Genomic DNA, 16,155 nt, shown 5'->3' on the forward strand with positions numbered 1-16,155 from the left:
AGTGCTGGGATTACAGGCGTGAGCCACCATGCCTGGCCTGTATACAAGTTTTTGTGTAGACATGTTTACATCCAATTAATGAACACAGGATGTCTTTCCATTGATTTAGCTCCTCTTTAATTTCTTTCAACAGTGTTGTGTAGTTTCCAGTCTACAAGTCTTACACTTTTGGGTTAAATTTATTCATAATTATTTTATTATTTTTGATAATATTATAAATGGAATTGTTTACTTAATTTTACTTGAATTGTTCCTTGCTAGTGTATAAGTAGACAACTCATTTTTTTTAATTGACCTTGTATGGTACAATCTCTTTGAACTCATTTATTATCACTGATAGTTTAGGTCTTTTTTTTTTTTTTTTTTTTTAGGTTTCATTAAGGTTTTCTATATACATAAGATCCTGTCAAGACACCCTCAGACCACAGGGCGCTGCCAAGAGCCCGGCCGAGTGCAGCTCGAGCGCCGACGTCGCCAAGGATACACAGCGCTGACGCAGAACGCAAGTTCGTCACAGTGGTTCTCCGCCGGCTACACCGCTGCGTCAGTGGCTTGTTGGCGCTTTCGTCTTGGAAGTGGCGACTGCCGCGGGGCTGAGCGCTGTTCTCACGCGTCTCGGGAGCCAGGTTGGTGGCGCGATGAGGCGCAGCAAGGCCGATGTGGAGCGGTACGTCGCCTCGGTGCAGGGCCCCGCCCCGTCGACTCCAGAGGTGAGTGGATCTCGAAGAGGCCGACGGCCTCGACCCGGCCGGGCGGCGGCCTCGACCCCCCGGCGGCCTCGATCCCCCGGCCGGGCGGCGGCCTCGACCCCCCGGCGGCCTCGATCCCCCGGCCGGGCGGCGGCCTCGATGGCTCAGGCGTCATGGCTCCCGACGGGCCCTGCTCCCTGGCGCGCTCTGTTGAGGCGCCGGCCGGCTAGCGCAGTCCTGTGGGCGGCGTGGCGCTTGCAAGCGCAGGAAGAGTCCTGGGGGGACCGCGGTGGGCGGGAGACCGTTGGCGCCGGCGCTTCCTCTTTCTCCCGGCTTGTTCCCGACGGGAACGTGGCGGGATCGTGGCACACTGCAGCGTTGACGTCCTGGGCTCAATCCGTCCTCCCACCTTAGCCTCCTGGGTAGCTGAGACTACAGGCATGCCAGCTACAGGCATGCGCCACCATGCCCGGCTTTTTTCTTTAATGTAGAGATGGGGTCTTACCATGTTACCCAGGCTGGTCTCCAACTCCTGGGCTCAAGTGATCCTCCCGCCTTGGCCCCAAGTGCTGAGTTACAGGTGTGAGCCACTCTGCTCAGCCTGATTTTTTTTTTTAAACAAGCTTAAAAAAAAAAAAAAAAAAAAGCAAGCTTAGAGCCTTTCTGAGATTCTTAGTGGGGACCTTGGCTTCCAAAAGATTAAAAACCACTGGTCTAGACAGAAGTTAGAATGTTCTTTCAACTACATAACTTTTACATTAAATAAAGTGGAGTGGTAGCAAAATTTTGAGGATTGGTTATTATGACCACCTCTCTTACACTTACAGAGTCTTTTTCCTCCCCCCAAATTTAAAGTCATTTACATTAGAACCTGGGGATTTCAGCGGAATATGGATTAACTAGTGAGTAACTTTGGAACATGTGAAGCTATTCTGTAAAGTTAGGTTTGAGTGAAATGACAAAACAGGGTGCTTTGGATAGAAGGTAAAGAATGGAGGGAGAAGAGGCAGTGGCTGTGAAGAATATAAAGAGGTTAGTATTCTCCCCCAGTTTGGCAGAGGCTGGCCATCTGTGAACTGCCCATGCTTTCTAGAATGTCTCAGTTTTGGAGTGTGATGATGTGTCTGTATATCATATCTTTCTAGTCTTCCATTGTGCTTTCATTTGTTAGTCTTCTCTTGTTTTGCCATTTTTCTACTCCCTCACATGTGCTTTTGCCCTTCTTAAAAATATTCTTCGTCTGTAATCCGAGCACTTTGGGAGGCCGAGAGACCAGCCTGACCAATATGGTGAAAATCTGTCTCTATTAAAAATACAAAAATGAGCCGGGCGTGGTGGCAGCGCCTGTAGTCCCACCTACTCAGTAGGCTGAGACAGGAGAATTGCTTGAACCCTGGAGGCAGAGGTTGTGGTGAGCAGATTGCGCCACTGCACTCCAGCCTGTGTGACAGAGCGAGACTCTGTCTCCAAAAAAGAAAAAAAGAAAAAAATATATAATTCTTTCTCTAGTTTTTCTTTTTCCAGATGGCTTCTGTTTAGTTTTTCTATGTTCTGTCAAGTCGGTTTCTTATTCTGCAGCTGATTCCTACTTCTCGAAGTCTACTTGACAGCTCTTATTTTTATTTATTTATTTTTTAGAATAGGGTCTTGCTGTGTTGCCCATCAAATTTTTGGGCATAAATGATCCTCCTACCTCTGTTTCCTGAGTACTTAGGGCTACAGGCAGGCACCTTTGACAGCTGTTAGCTGTTTTTTCTGCCCTTTACATCTATACTTCATACTTCTGAGTAACACACATATATACTTTTGTTATTTTTAATTCCCTTTCTCCCATTTTAGACATTTTCTTTTCTTTTTTTTGAGACGGAGTCTCGCTCTATCGCCTAGGCTGGAGTGCAGTGTCGCGATCTCGGCTCACTGCAAACTCTGCCTCCGGGGTTCACGCCATTCTCCTGCCCCAGCCTGTAGCTGGGACTACGGGCACCTGCCACAACACTCGGCTAATTTTTTAGCATTTTTAGTAGAGACGGGGTTTCACCGTGTTAGCCAGGATAGTCTCGATCTCCTGACCTCATGATCCGCCCACCTCAGCCTCCCAAAGTGCTGGGATTACAGGCGTGAGCCACCGCGCCCGGCCCCATTTTAGACATTCTGTACTGGCTATTATGCGCCTCCAAAACTGTCCTCAGACACTTTGGTTTGCCCCTCATTCTTTCAGTACTGTTATTGCAGTTTTTGTTTAAATGAATATTTAACATTTATATAAATATAAGGTAAATATTTTTGCATTTGAATTGCCCTTGTTGTGCAGTTTTGTTTTTCCTGGACTGAATAATTGCTTTATTTTTTGGTTTGCTTGTATGTTGTGTTACTACTTGCTTACTTAAACTCAGCAATTTAAACCCTCAAATGTGGTCAGACTGGTCACATAATCCCATCAATTTCAGCTTAAAACATTGATTGATTGATTGTCTACCTGGAATACCCTTACTAACCGACTTCTCCAACATGGATTGGTTTTTCTTCCTTTTTGCTACACAGCTGTGCTCTTGGGACTTCCCTTTATCACCAGTTTGAGAATTCCCTTCATCTTTTTTCTGAGTTAGACCCTTTGTTTCTTGTATCTCATGTCCTCTTCATTTACTTTGTTTTGGTGTAGCATAGTCTCACTTGCTTTGAGGAAAAGTGGATGAGAGGTTTTTTTGTTTGTTTTTGTTTTGGGACAGAGTCTTGCTCTGTTGCCCAGGCTGGAGTGCAGTGGCATGGTCTCAGCTCACCGCAACCTCCGCCTCCCGGGTTCAAGCAATTCTCCTGCCTCAGCCTCCCGAGTAGCGGGATTACAGGTGTGCACCACCACGCCCGGCTAATTTTTTCTATTTTTAGTAGAGATGGGATTTCACCATACTGGTCAGGCTGGTCTGGAAACTAATGGTATGTCTTTAAAACGTCTTTACTTAATTTGGTTGATCATTTGGTTATCGAATTCTGAGTTTGAAATAATTTTTTTCGCAGTTTTGAAAGCATTGCTCCATTTTCTAGAAGTTCTGTTGTTAGGAGTCCGATGAGATTCTTGTTCTTGGTAACTTAAAGGTTTTCTGGAAGTGTCCTTTCAATTGGGAAACTCATTTCTTTCAGTTCTGTAGCATTTCTTGTATTATTTCTTTGACCATTTCTTACCCTTTTTTTAATGATGTTTACCTGAAAGCTGGACTTTCTCTAATTTTTCTCTTATTCTTCTCTTTTGTTTGTTCTGCCTTTTGAGAGATTTCCTTACCCTTATGTTCCTGGGGAAGAAGATTGGGGAACTCATGGTTCAGTATCTAGACTTTTCCTCATTGTCCTGTATAATCACGGCCCTCACCCTTGTTGGGACTCCACAGATTTGGAGCTGATCAGATGGGTTTGTTGAGAACAGCAGCTTTTTTGGAGGATTTTAGGGGGAGGGAGATTCATTTGACTGTGCAAGATGGGTGACAGAGCGAGACTCCATTTGAATTAAAAAAAAAGAGAGAGAAATTTAGAACTGCATAATGAAAAAGTATGCCACAAATATTAAGTTTTGGACAATTACAATTACATCTCTATCTTACTGTGCAAGATAGCAATGATGTGGCATCTCTTAGGGTCTTACTGTTCCTGTTTTCAGCCCTGCATCAGTTCTTGATATTTGGCAGCTTAAGTGAATTCAGGTATTTGCTTATAGTGACATCTGCTGTCATGTAAAGAAGTACTGCTTGAATCAGATATTGTCCTGTTTACATAACATGGGCTGTGCTCCTTCCTAGCTGTATATCTTTAAACAAGACATTTACCTGCTTGAGCTTCAGTTCCCTTGTAAAGTGAGCAGGTTAGAGGCAAAAGATCATATACAAGAATAATTTGTAAAGTTGTTTAATTATCTTAAGATTGTCTACTTTAATAACATAGTTGGAAGCAAAGAAGGTAATGGAATTATTTTTCTATTATGTTTTGGCATTGTACCTTGAATCTATTTCTTCATTTTGAAAAGGGGGAACTGGCCGGGCTCGGTGGCTGACGCCTGTAATCCCAACACTTTGGGAGGCGGAGGAAGTCAGATCACAAGGTTGAGAGATCGACACCATCTTGGCCAACATGGTGAAACCCCATCTCTACTAAAAATACAAAAATTAGCTGGGCATGGTGGCGTGTGCCTGTAGTCCCAGCTTGTACCTGGGACGCAGAGGTTGCAGTGAGCTGAGATCGAGCCACTGCACTCCAGCCTGGCGACAGAGCAAGACTCCATCTCAAAAAAAAAAAAAGGAAGGGGGGAACAAGCCTTGTTCCTTTATGTGCTGTCCTGACTGTTGTGTATTATTTTTGTTAAGATTGCTATAGTTCTTTTTTTTTTTTGAGACGGAGTCTTGCTCTGTCGCCAGTGCTGGGATTGCAGGTGTTAGCCTGGCATTGAGCAACGTTTTGTAATTTAAGCATACAAGTCTCTCACCTCCTTGTTTACATTTATTCCCAGGCATTTTTTTCTTTTAGATGCGATTGTAAATGGAATTGCTTTCTTAATTTCCTTTTCTGATTGTTCGTTGCTGGTACAGTAGTCCCTTCTTATCCACAGTATTGCCTTACGTGGTTTTACTTACCTGCGTCACCCGTGGTCCAAAAATATTGAATGGAAGATTATATAAATAAACATTTCATGAGTTTTAAATTGCAAACAGTTCTGAATAACATGATAAAAATCTCACGGCCTCCTGCTCCGTCCTACCCAGGACACGAGTCATCCCTTTGTCCAACATATTCATGCTGTATGTGCTCTCCACCCGCTAGTTACATACTAGCCATCTCAGTTATCAGATCAGTTGTTGGAGTATTGCAGTGCTTGTGTTCAAGTAACCCTTATTTTATGTAAAATGGCACCAAAGAGCAAGAGTAGCGATGCTGGCAGTTCACATATGCAGAGAGAAGCCATATAGTGCTTCCTTTAAGTGAAGAGGTGAGTTTTTGACTTAGGAAAGAAAAAAGATCATATACTGGGGTTGCTAAGATCTATGGTGAGAACAAATCTTTTGTCCATGAAATTGTGAAGAAGGAAAAAGAAATTTGTGCTGGTTTTGTTGTGACACCCCAAACTGCAAAAGTTACAGCCACAGTGTGTGATAAGTGCTTAGTTGAGATGGACAAGACATTAAATTTGTGGGTGGAGGACACAAACAGGAAACATGTTTCGATTGATGGCAACCTGGTTTGATACTATTCATCGTTTTGGACATTCACTGGGGTCTTGGAATTTCAAAAATAAGATGTTTGAGTAGCTGTATACTCTATCACATGGATGGAACATACTCTGGTTGTATCAGCATTTTTTTTTTTTTTTTGAGATGGAATCATTCTGTTGCCCAGGTTGGAGTGCAGTGGTGTGATCTTGGCCCACTGCAGCCTCTGCCTCCCGGGTTCAAGCGATTCTTTGCCTCAGCCTCCCAAGCAGCGGGGATTACAGGTGTGTGCCACCATGCCCAGCTAATTTTTGTATTTTTAGTAGAAAGGAGGTTTCTGTATGTTGGCCAGGCTGGTCTCGAACTCTTGGCTTCAAGTGATCCACCTGCCTCAGTCTCCAAAAGTGCTGGGATTACAGGTGTGAGCCACCGCACCCAGCCTGGTGTGCATCAGCATTTTGGACTTTGGAGTTTATGTAACCAAGGAGCCAGGCTGTGGACCTCATTTATTACTTGAAGAATTCAATATTTATTTCTGCCTTTTTGACTCCTTGACTGTAAAATACTGATCTGATCTGTAGAGAGAACAGTACATGGACTAGGGAATCCTCAGTGCCTTAATAGATCCTAAGTACTTACTTATTCTTTCCCATAGAGGCTTACACATGGTAGGAGAAGAGATTTCTGGAATACCTTTCCTCCCCAAAGAAAGCTGGTCTCTTTTGTTTGTTAAGTGAGAGAGTGGTACCACAGGGTTTCCAAGATTTCCAAGGCTGATGAAAATTCTTAACTTCTGTTGTCTGCTTGTCTTGCTTTCTTGAATTTATTTTTTGTATGTTATGTATTTATTATTTAGAGAGAGGATCTCCCTGTGTCACCCAGGCTGGAGTGCAGTGTCACAGTCATAACTCACGGCAGTGTCAACCTCCTGGGCTCAAGTGATTCTCCTTCGTTGGCCTCCTGAGTAGCTAGGAACACAGGCATGCTCCACTATGCCTGGCTATTTTTTTCCCCCTGGAGACAGGATCTTGTTGTGTTGCACAGGCTGGTTTCAAACTCTTGGCCTCAAAGCTAGCCTCCCACCTTGGTCTCTGAAAGTGCTAGAATTAAAGGTGTGACCAACTGCACCCAGCTTATTTATGATGATGATGATGATGTTGATGATGATGATGTTTGGGAGATGGAGTCTCTGTCACCCAGGTTGGAGTGCAATGGCACGATCTCAGCTCACTGCAACCTCTGGCTCACTGCAACCTCCACCTCCTGGGTTCAACTGATTCTCGTGCCTTAGCCTCCCGAGTAGCTGGGATTACAGGCACCCCCCATCATGCCTGGCTGATTTTTCTATTTTTGTAGAGACGGGGTTTCACCATGTTAGCCAGGCTGGTCTCAAACTCCTGACCTCAGGTGATCTGCCCACTTCGGCCTCCCAAAGTGCTGGGATTACAGGCATGAGCCGCTGCACCCAGCTCTATTTTTTGTTTTGTGATAGGAAATTATAAAACATGGAATTATGCATTTGTCAGGCTTTAAAAAAAACTTTTAAGTGAATGAAAATGGCGTATTTGAACATAAACTTAGGACAGATTTTTACTACTTTTGAAAAAATATTGGAAAATATTTCTGTATGAAACGTAAAACAACTTTTAATTTTTTTTTAGAAGTCAATGAGAGGATTCTATTTTGCAAAGCTGCATTATGAAGCTAAAGAATATGATCTTGCTAAAAAGTAAGTACAAACCGTAACATGTATTCTTTTTTTTAAAATCAATGCCTTTTCTCATTTTCTTCTTTGAAATAGGTAAAAATATGTTCTTAGTAGTTCTTCCTAAGTGTATTCTGGAATAAGGGATTTATCACTCAGACTGATGCTAAGGACCAGCCTAGATTCCATTGAGATTGAAACTGTAATTAGTGTTTTCTGCATGCTGCTGCTTTATACCAAGGGCAAGAAATTGTTTGGCTTAAAACACTTTTTCTAAAAATTGTCTTCTGTTGGAGTAAAAGAGGACCATGCCTATATCTTAATTTGTTTTTGGTTAGATATCTGATACCTTAATCAGATGGAAAATAGCAATGAATAAAAAACTAAACTGTAATTGTAAGGCAGGAGAATAGCTTGTATAAAAGATCTTTAATTGACACAATATGTGATGCTCTAAGGCTCTATCCTAGGGATAAGAAGCTTGGTGATTCTGATTTCCTGACTTGGAGTGGATTAAAGCAGGAAATTAAGAGGGAGGCAGGCTTTTTTTTTTTTTTTTTTTTAGGCAGTATCTGTCTCTCTTGCTCAGGCTGGAGTGCAGCAGCTGGCTCCATCTTTGCTCACTGTAACCTCTGCCTTCTGGGCTCAAGCGATCTTCCCACCTCAGCGCCCCAAGTAGCTGGGGATACAGATGCGCACCACCATGTGGACCTGGCTAAGGTTTGCATTTTTTGGTAGAGACAGGTGTCACTATGTTGCCCAGGCTAGTCTTGAACTTCTGAGCACAGCAGTCTGCCTGCCTCGGCCTCCCATAGTGTTGGGACTACAGGTGTGTGTTACTGCTCCCAGCTGGGAGGCAGGCTTTTAAAGGCATCCAAGGGAAGATGGACATGCTGGTAAGAAAGGAAAATGGTGGTACATAAATTATGTAACTAGCAGCACTGTGACTGTTAACTCTTGTACCTTTTTACTGTGAGACTTTAATCCCTTAGTTTGGGTCTGGCCTAATTTCTCTGATCGTAATACTGTCAAGGAACCTAGAGGATATTTACTTATTTTAGTTGTTACTTGATTTGAGAAATGGAAATTTCCTGTATTTGGTACTGTAATTAGTAATTTTTCTTCTGTTCGATTTTAGCTGGATATAGTACTGTTAGAAATTACTTTCTTGCTTAAAGGGTAAATGTATTTCCCTTTGTTGTTTGGGAAATTGTTGCTGTTTAGTATTTTGCATTATGATAACTTTAAAAATGTTTATTATAATCACTTCTAATTTATTGGCAAAACTGTTAGTGCTTTATTAAAATGTGATCAGGAAGAAAAAGCAATCTATATGTTCATTTCTTATGTGTGGATAACACTAGAGAAAAATTTGGTAAATGTGACATTAAATGGTAAAACGAGTATGTGGTCAACTCTATGTACGTGTTTTTAAGTATTACCCATTTCTTTCTATGAATACTTTTGAGTTATCTGCATAAATAGTGGTAGTTTTGAGTAACAGTATAAACGAGTTTAGTGGTTGCTTTGGTTTAAGATGTATTCTTCGGTTAGCATTTAAAAGTACAGTTCTAAGTTTAATTTACTTTTGTATTACTTTTAAAAAACAGATACATATGTACTTACATTAATGTGCAAGAGAGGGATCCCAGAGCTCACAGATTTCTGGGTCTTCTTTATGAATTGGAAGAAAACACAGAGAAAGCTGTTGAATGTTACAGGGTAAGTTATAGGATTCAAATATAGCCTTTGCATAGCCAAACACATGATGCCCAGAGAAATTTATATAAGTAAGTCAAATATATTTTATGAATATCATAAAACAGGCATTGGTATCATAGTACAATTATGTGACACAGCTTGGAACAGATTTAGAATTGTTTAACACCTATAAATTGTAAGTCTAACACGGTCAGAAATGGTGTTCTTTTGTGTTTTTTGTATTCAAATGACACAAATATAATTTTTATTTGATTCGTTTCTAGAAAATTCCAAGACACTTTTATTTTAACACCTTTGAAGTAACATGTTTTCTCTAGAAGTAGAATTCTTTAAGGGTTGGAGTGATAATTTTTAACCTTTCTAAATAAGTATATAAGTATATATACTCCTACATACATACATACAATTTATTTACTAATCTTTAATTTCTTTTCTGATATTAGCGTTCAGTGGAATTAAACCCAACACAAAAAGATCTTGTGTTGAAGATTGCAGAATTGCTTTGTAAAAATGATGTTACTGATGGAAGAGCAAAATACTGGGTTGAAAGAACAGCCAAACTTTTCCCAGGAAGTCCTGCAATTTATAAACTAAAGGTAAACAAACAAAACATAAAGGGAGAAAACTTAAGACATAACCATTTCTAATATTTGGAGTTTAAATTACTTTTCAATAGCAAACCTTAAGCCCAGGTGTTTGTGTTTCCTTTAACATTTTTCTTTTAAAAAGTGTATTAAAACCTTTCTGAGCATCTATTGTCTTATTAGGCATTGTTATACTTTATAAGTGACATCTCATTTACCCTTCTGGAATAATTAATATTTTAGGGATTTTACAGTTTAGTAGCTGTAAACTAAGTAGAGCTAAGATTTACATTAAGTTCTGTCTGGTATACAATTTTTGCTTCATTAAGTGAAAATTACCTACAGGATGACAATTTAGGGATATTTTAAAGAAGAGTTTTCTAATAACTATTGTCTGAAAGTGGAAGGGATTGTATTTTGAGATAGTAAGGTTTTCAAGCAAAAGATAAAAGGTGGTTTCTGTAGTATATAAGACGTAATTACTAAAAATGGTAGGAAGTTCTTGCTAGTGTGTTGACTGGTCCTGATATTCTTTATAGAGTAAAATATAGTTTACTAAGTAACTGTTCTGGAGAAAATCTACACAAATATGTTTGGCAAACATTTAAAATGTATATTGTAATGTTTTATATATTAATGTATACTTTATTGTGTATGTACAATATAAAATTATAAATGTATATTTGCCTTTAGCTTCCTCCTACCCCCATTATATATGTTTCTGATAGAAATTTAAAAAAATTTAATTTTGAAATAATTACAGAGTTTTTTCACAGGAAGTTGCAAAGATTGCACAGAAAGATCCTATATGCTACTTCATTTTTCCCCAATGCTTATACAGGTTGAGCATTTAAAATCCGAAATCCTAAATGCTCCAAAATCTGAAATTTTTTGAGCACTGACATGATGCTCAAAGAAATGCTCATTGGAAAATTTTGGATTTCAGATTTTCAGATTTGGGGTGCTCTACCTGCTAAGTATCCTGCAAATATTCCAAAGTCTGAAAAAGTTCAAAATCTGAAATACTTCTGGTCTCAAGCATTTTGGATAAGGGATACTCAACCTGTTTAACCCGACCAAAGCACAATATCAAAATCAGGAATTTTGACATTGGTACAATGTGCATGTATAGTTTTATTTCATTTTAACATGTGTAGATTCATACCACCACTGCTGTCAAGATACAGAACTACTCTATTACCACAGAGATCTTCCTCATGCTGCCCCTTTTGTAGTCATGCTATTTACTTCTCTTCACTATGCCTGACCTCTGGCAACCATTAATCTGTTCTCCATCTTTATACTTTGGTGATTTCAAAATGTTATGTAAATGTCATCATGAAATGTGTGACTTTTTTTTTCTTTTTTCGTTGTTTTTGAGACAGAGTCTCGCTCTGTTGCCCAGGTTGGGGTTCACTGGCGCAATCTCGGCTGACTGCCACCTCCGCCTCCCAGGTTCAAGCGATTCTCCTGCCTCAGCCTTCTGGGTAGCTGGGACTACAGGCACATTTTACCATGTCCCACTTATTTTTGTATTTTTAGTAGAAACGGGGTTTCACCATGTTGGCCTGCCTGGTCTCGAACTCCTGACCTCATGTGATCTGCCCACCCCAGCCTCCCAAAGTGCTAGGATTACAGGCGTGAGCCACCGCGGCCAGCCAAGCATGTGACCTTTTGAGGTTGGCTTGTTCAGTCAGCATAATACCATTTGTGATCCATATTAAGTTTTGTATATCCATAGTTGGTTCCTTTACTTCTGAGTAGTATTTCATGGTCCACAATTTAACCATTCACTTTTTTTATTTTTATTTTTTTGAGACAGAGTCTTGCTCTGTCGCCCATGCTGGAGTGCAGTGGTGCTATCTCGGCTCACTGCAACTTCTGCCTCCCGGGTTCTCAGGTGATCCACCCACTTTGGCCTCCCAAAGTGCTGGGATTACAGGTGTGAGCCACTGTGCCCAGCCTTAACCATTCACTTTTGAGGGGCATTTTGGTTATTTCTAGGTTTTGGCTATTGTTCAACTGCTATGAACAATCATGTACAGATTTTTGAAGCTGAAAAAGCATTGAAGATGCTTCCAAAGATAAATGTTACTGATAAGTTTTTCTCCCCAGTAATAAGCAGCTGGATTTTAAATGTTAGTCTAAAACGTGAGGTCTAATTGTGCAGATTTCTTTACTCTCTTAGGTGTTATGCCTCAAACATAACTCCCATATTGGGCGTGGCAATCCAGTTAATCTGGTGTCAGTAGTGTTGAAGAACATATGTAATGGTAGGAGATTCTTTTCTTGCAGTGTAACAAGTTAGATACTTTGAAGCATTCTTTAAAGATTTTCTTTAATAACTTGAAGGCACTGTTACACCTTTCCTGTATCAGATTTTTTTTTTTTGGAATTGAAATCCATGAGATTTATAACTGTCATGCAAAGTAATTCCATTTCTCCTAAAATTTAAGGCTTGCTAAGGTAAACAGTTTCTGACATTTGTTTAATGAATGAGAGTATTACTGTTGAGAAGGTTTTTTCTCTCAAGTATGAGATAGAACTTTTTAAAAGCACTCATAGTGGTTTTTAAAAAAATTTTTAACATAGAGTCAAAGACTAGGGCTTTTGCAATAGGGAGAGGCCAGGGTATCATCCATCTCATCCAGAAGAGGAGAAATTGGTAAAGGAGAGAGGGGAATGAAATACAGAGTACTAATGGGCGGCTTGGTCTTGAGAGCTGGGGAAAGACGAGTTTAAGTAGGTAAGGTAAAATGGAATTTATATGTGATAGCATCAGGTTTCTCAGTGAAGGATGAATCTAGGTTATAAGTTGAAAGTGAGGGTCAAAGGAAGGTATGGGGAAGTTGGGGAAATAGGAGGAGGTGTGAAGTGTCAGGGAGTGGAGAAAGTGAGTCTGTTAGTACTAAAATGGTATTTTGTTTTAGGCAGCACCAGTTTGATGGTTGAGATAATGCAAATGAAATCAGTTAGCTTGGGGTTATGATTTCCCAAATCTAAGCACACAGAAACCAGTTGGGAGGGTTCTGAGGAAAAGAGGGAATCAGTTGAAGGGATCTGTAAGCAAACAGTAATTATGGATATAAGGGATTATAGCATTTTTGGCCTGACAGAAGAAAGTGTGTGTATTTATATGTGTTTACAGGTGTTTAAAACTTGATGATGTTATTGTCTTGAAGGGAACTTGTCATGTGGTGGAGAAGTATATTTCTGAAAGTAAGGGTATGTAGGCCCTCAGTGAGGTGGAAGAATAAGAAGGATGGTATGGTGGTTTCGGTGGTATAACCAAAATGCAGATTTTGAAGACCTGTGTCAGTGGCAAGTGGATGGTTGAGGTTGGAGTAGAGGATAACATCACTGGAGATGAGGTGATTAAGGAACTGAGTAGTCAGCCTGGGCAACACGGCAAGACCCCATCTCTACAGAACGTTAAAAAAAAATTAGCCGGGCATGGTGGTGCATGCCTATGGTCCTAGCTTCTTGAGAGGCTGATGGAAGAGCATCGCAAATGAGAAGCGAGTGGCCACAAACCCTACCTCCTCTCCTTGTATGTAAGTTCAGAGAGAAAAAGCCATCATGGTAGTGGGGGTTATCCTGAGATGATACTGTCTTCATTTAAGGTCAGGAGGTGATGACAGTGCTTTGAGATGATGATGAAGGTAACAGAACAGTGGGAGGAGAGGGGATGTGGGATTGAGTCAGATTTAAGGAGATACAGAGCAGTTTGAGCATAAGGACCTTGTTGCTGAGGATTGACTAGGGAGGTCTAGGCTTCTGGTGGTGACTCAGATGGACAGGGATGTGTGGCAATAGTCCTGGTAGTCTCTGAAGAGAGTATGAGCTACTGCAGTAATCACAGATGCTTTTCTTCACATACAGTTCTTGAGGCTTAGTTTCTGGGTTGTAAGCAACTCTCAGAAGGGACGAATAAGGTATTTAGGATGGTGTTTTTGGTGGCATCATCATAAAACTAGACATAGTGGAATGGTGCTCTTTGGGAGCATGACTTGTTTAAAATTGCACAAGTGTTACTCTAATAATTTTTCTTTTTCCCCTCTAAATAGGAACAGCTTCTAGATTGTGAAGGTGAAGATGGACGGAATAAACTTTTTGACTTGATTCAGTCAGAACTTTATGTAAGACCTGATGACGTCCATGTGAACATCCGGCTAGTGGAGTTGTATCGCTCAAATAAAAGATTGAAGGATGCTGTGGCCCGCTGCCGTGAGGCAGAGAGGAACATAGCTTTGCGTTCAAGTTTAGAGTGGAATTCGTGTGTTGTACAGACCCTTAAGGTAGATAAAAGCTATTGGGTCTTTACATTTCTATGTAGGCAATTAGCATACATCTTTTTGTACTAAAGCAGCAGTGCCCCGCAGGACTTAAATTTCTTTTATTTATGTAGAACAGTTATAAAATGAAATTTTTACCAGGATCAGTTAAATTTATAATGGGAAGATTGGGGAGATAACTATGATAAATGTATATATTTTTGGTGTTTTCATTTATAAGGTTGATGTAAAAATCAATGTAGTTTCACAAACGTGGTTGGAGTGAGAAAAGGAATTTTTAGGCGTAAAATGGTTAATTAGTTAATACTTGATTAAGTTTTGTAACTTACTATTCATTCCACAAAATAGGAATATCTGGAGTCTTTACAGTGTTTGGAGTCTGATAAAAGTGACTGGCGAGCAACCAATACAGACTTACTACTGGCCTATGCTAATCTTATGCTTCTTAAGCTTTCCACTAGAGATGTGCAGGAAAGTAGAGAATTACTGGAAAGGTGCGTTGACTTTGAGAAGAATGCTTTAGTATAAATTGTAGTTTTTCTTTTTGCAGTAAGTTCATTGCTCTAAACTTCTTTACTGAATCATTATTTCTATAATGTACGTAGGAGTTATAGTTAATACAGTGAACCACTAGGAGGCAATCTTATTTTTCTTCTTTTACGGGGAAGTTCTGATTGGTTTTATATGACTTTCCTTTTTAGAGAACTCTTATAGTTCAAGCTTCATTAAAATTAGCCATATGGTTAAATACTCAGTTTTGTCATAGTCAAGCTTAAAATGAATGTTCTAACTGCTATTTCATATTTTATTTTTTAAAATAGTGTAATCTTGAGTGAAAATTAAAGTTCATCTGTCATCAGATGGCTAGGTTCACATGTACTAGTATAAGCACTTAGCATCACTGGTATTTCAGAAAATACTGTTTTAGCTAAGAAACAAAATAACTCAACTATGTGATTTACCTTTTTTCCTAAATTTTGATTTTGAAAACCAGTGTCTCCATTTTGAAAATAAATTCCATTGAACAAAAACATCACTTGGATTTGTATAAAGATGTTAGTTTAGAGCAGGGGTTGATTAGAACTTGTGGGCCAAATATGGCCCCTGCCTAATTTTGTTAATATTTATTGGAATACAGCATGCCTCTGTTTATGTATTGTCTGTGGCTGCTTACATACTACAGGGTTGGAGTTGAGTGGTTGCAGCAGAGATTGTATGCCTGTAAAGCCAGATTAGTATTCTCCTCCTTTTTGTAGAAAAAGTTTACTGATTGCTAGTTTAGGCTGTCCCTTTGTTTGGAAGTTAATTTATTTCCCCATCTGGTATAAGGAAAGAAGTTCATTTCACTGAGTGCAGGGAGTAGGTAATTTTCTTAAAAAAGTACATAGTGTCCTAAATTGGTAGGGTAAGAGCAGTATCTAAAAGAACTAACATAACTTTAAGATTATTTTAGAAAACATGTAGGATGTTTTATTTTGTGTTCTTTGTATACTCAAATTTTTTGGTCACAAGTTCCTTTTACATTTTTCTTAAGGACATCAAAGATCTTTGTATATGGGTTCCTTTTTTTCTTTCTTTCTTTTTTTTTTTTTTTTTTTTGAGATGGAGTCTTGCTCTGTCACCAGGCTGGAGTGCAGTGGCACGACCTTGGCTCACTATAACCTCTGCCTCCCGGGTTCAGGCGATTCTCCTGCCTCAGCCTCCGGAGTAGCTGGGACCACAGGCGCACACCACCACGCCCAGCTAATTTTTGTATTTTTAGTAGAGACGGGGTTCAGGATGGTCTCAATCTCTCTTTTTTTTTTTTTTTTGTTTTGAGACTGAGTCTTGCTCTCGCCAGGTTGGCATGCAGTGGTGCAGTCTCGGCTCACTGCAACCCCTGCCTCTTGGGTTCAAGTGATTCTCTTGTCTCTGCCTCCTGAATAGGTGGGACTACAGGTGCCCAACACCACACCTGGCTAATTTTTTTTTTTT

General features: G+C 40.0%; 1 protein-coding gene across 3 annotated transcripts in view; it reads left to right on the forward strand.

Annotated features, from left to right (window-relative positions):
* Positions 1–371: 371 nt before the first annotated feature.
* The window catches only part of LOC109025447 (RANBP2-like and GRIP domain-containing protein 2), a 109,557-nt gene continuing 93,773 nt past the window's right edge, over positions 372–16,155 (forward strand). For 2 of the 3 annotated variants that reach the window (XM_063695690.1, XM_055378312.2), the window contains exons 1-6: positions 425–710; positions 7,537–7,604; positions 9,191–9,302; positions 9,746–9,898; positions 13,954–14,184; positions 14,530–14,675. In XM_063695690.1, the coding sequence (XP_063551760.1) occupies positions 639–710; positions 7,537–7,604; positions 9,191–9,302; positions 9,746–9,898; positions 13,954–14,184; positions 14,530–14,675 (782 nt within the window). In that variant the 5' untranslated portion in view covers positions 425–638. Of the gene's footprint in view, positions 711–7,536; positions 7,605–9,190; positions 9,303–9,745; positions 9,899–13,953; positions 14,185–14,529; positions 14,676–16,155 lie in introns of all 3 variants that reach the window. The other variant, XM_031007934.3, reaches the window with a different exon arrangement.

The sequence above is a fragment of the Gorilla gorilla genome, chromosome 12, assembly GCF_029281585.2.
Source record: "Gorilla gorilla gorilla isolate KB3781 chromosome 12, NHGRI_mGorGor1-v2.1_pri, whole genome shotgun sequence".
Lineage (NCBI taxonomy): Eukaryota > Metazoa > Chordata > Mammalia > Primates > Hominidae > Gorilla > Gorilla gorilla.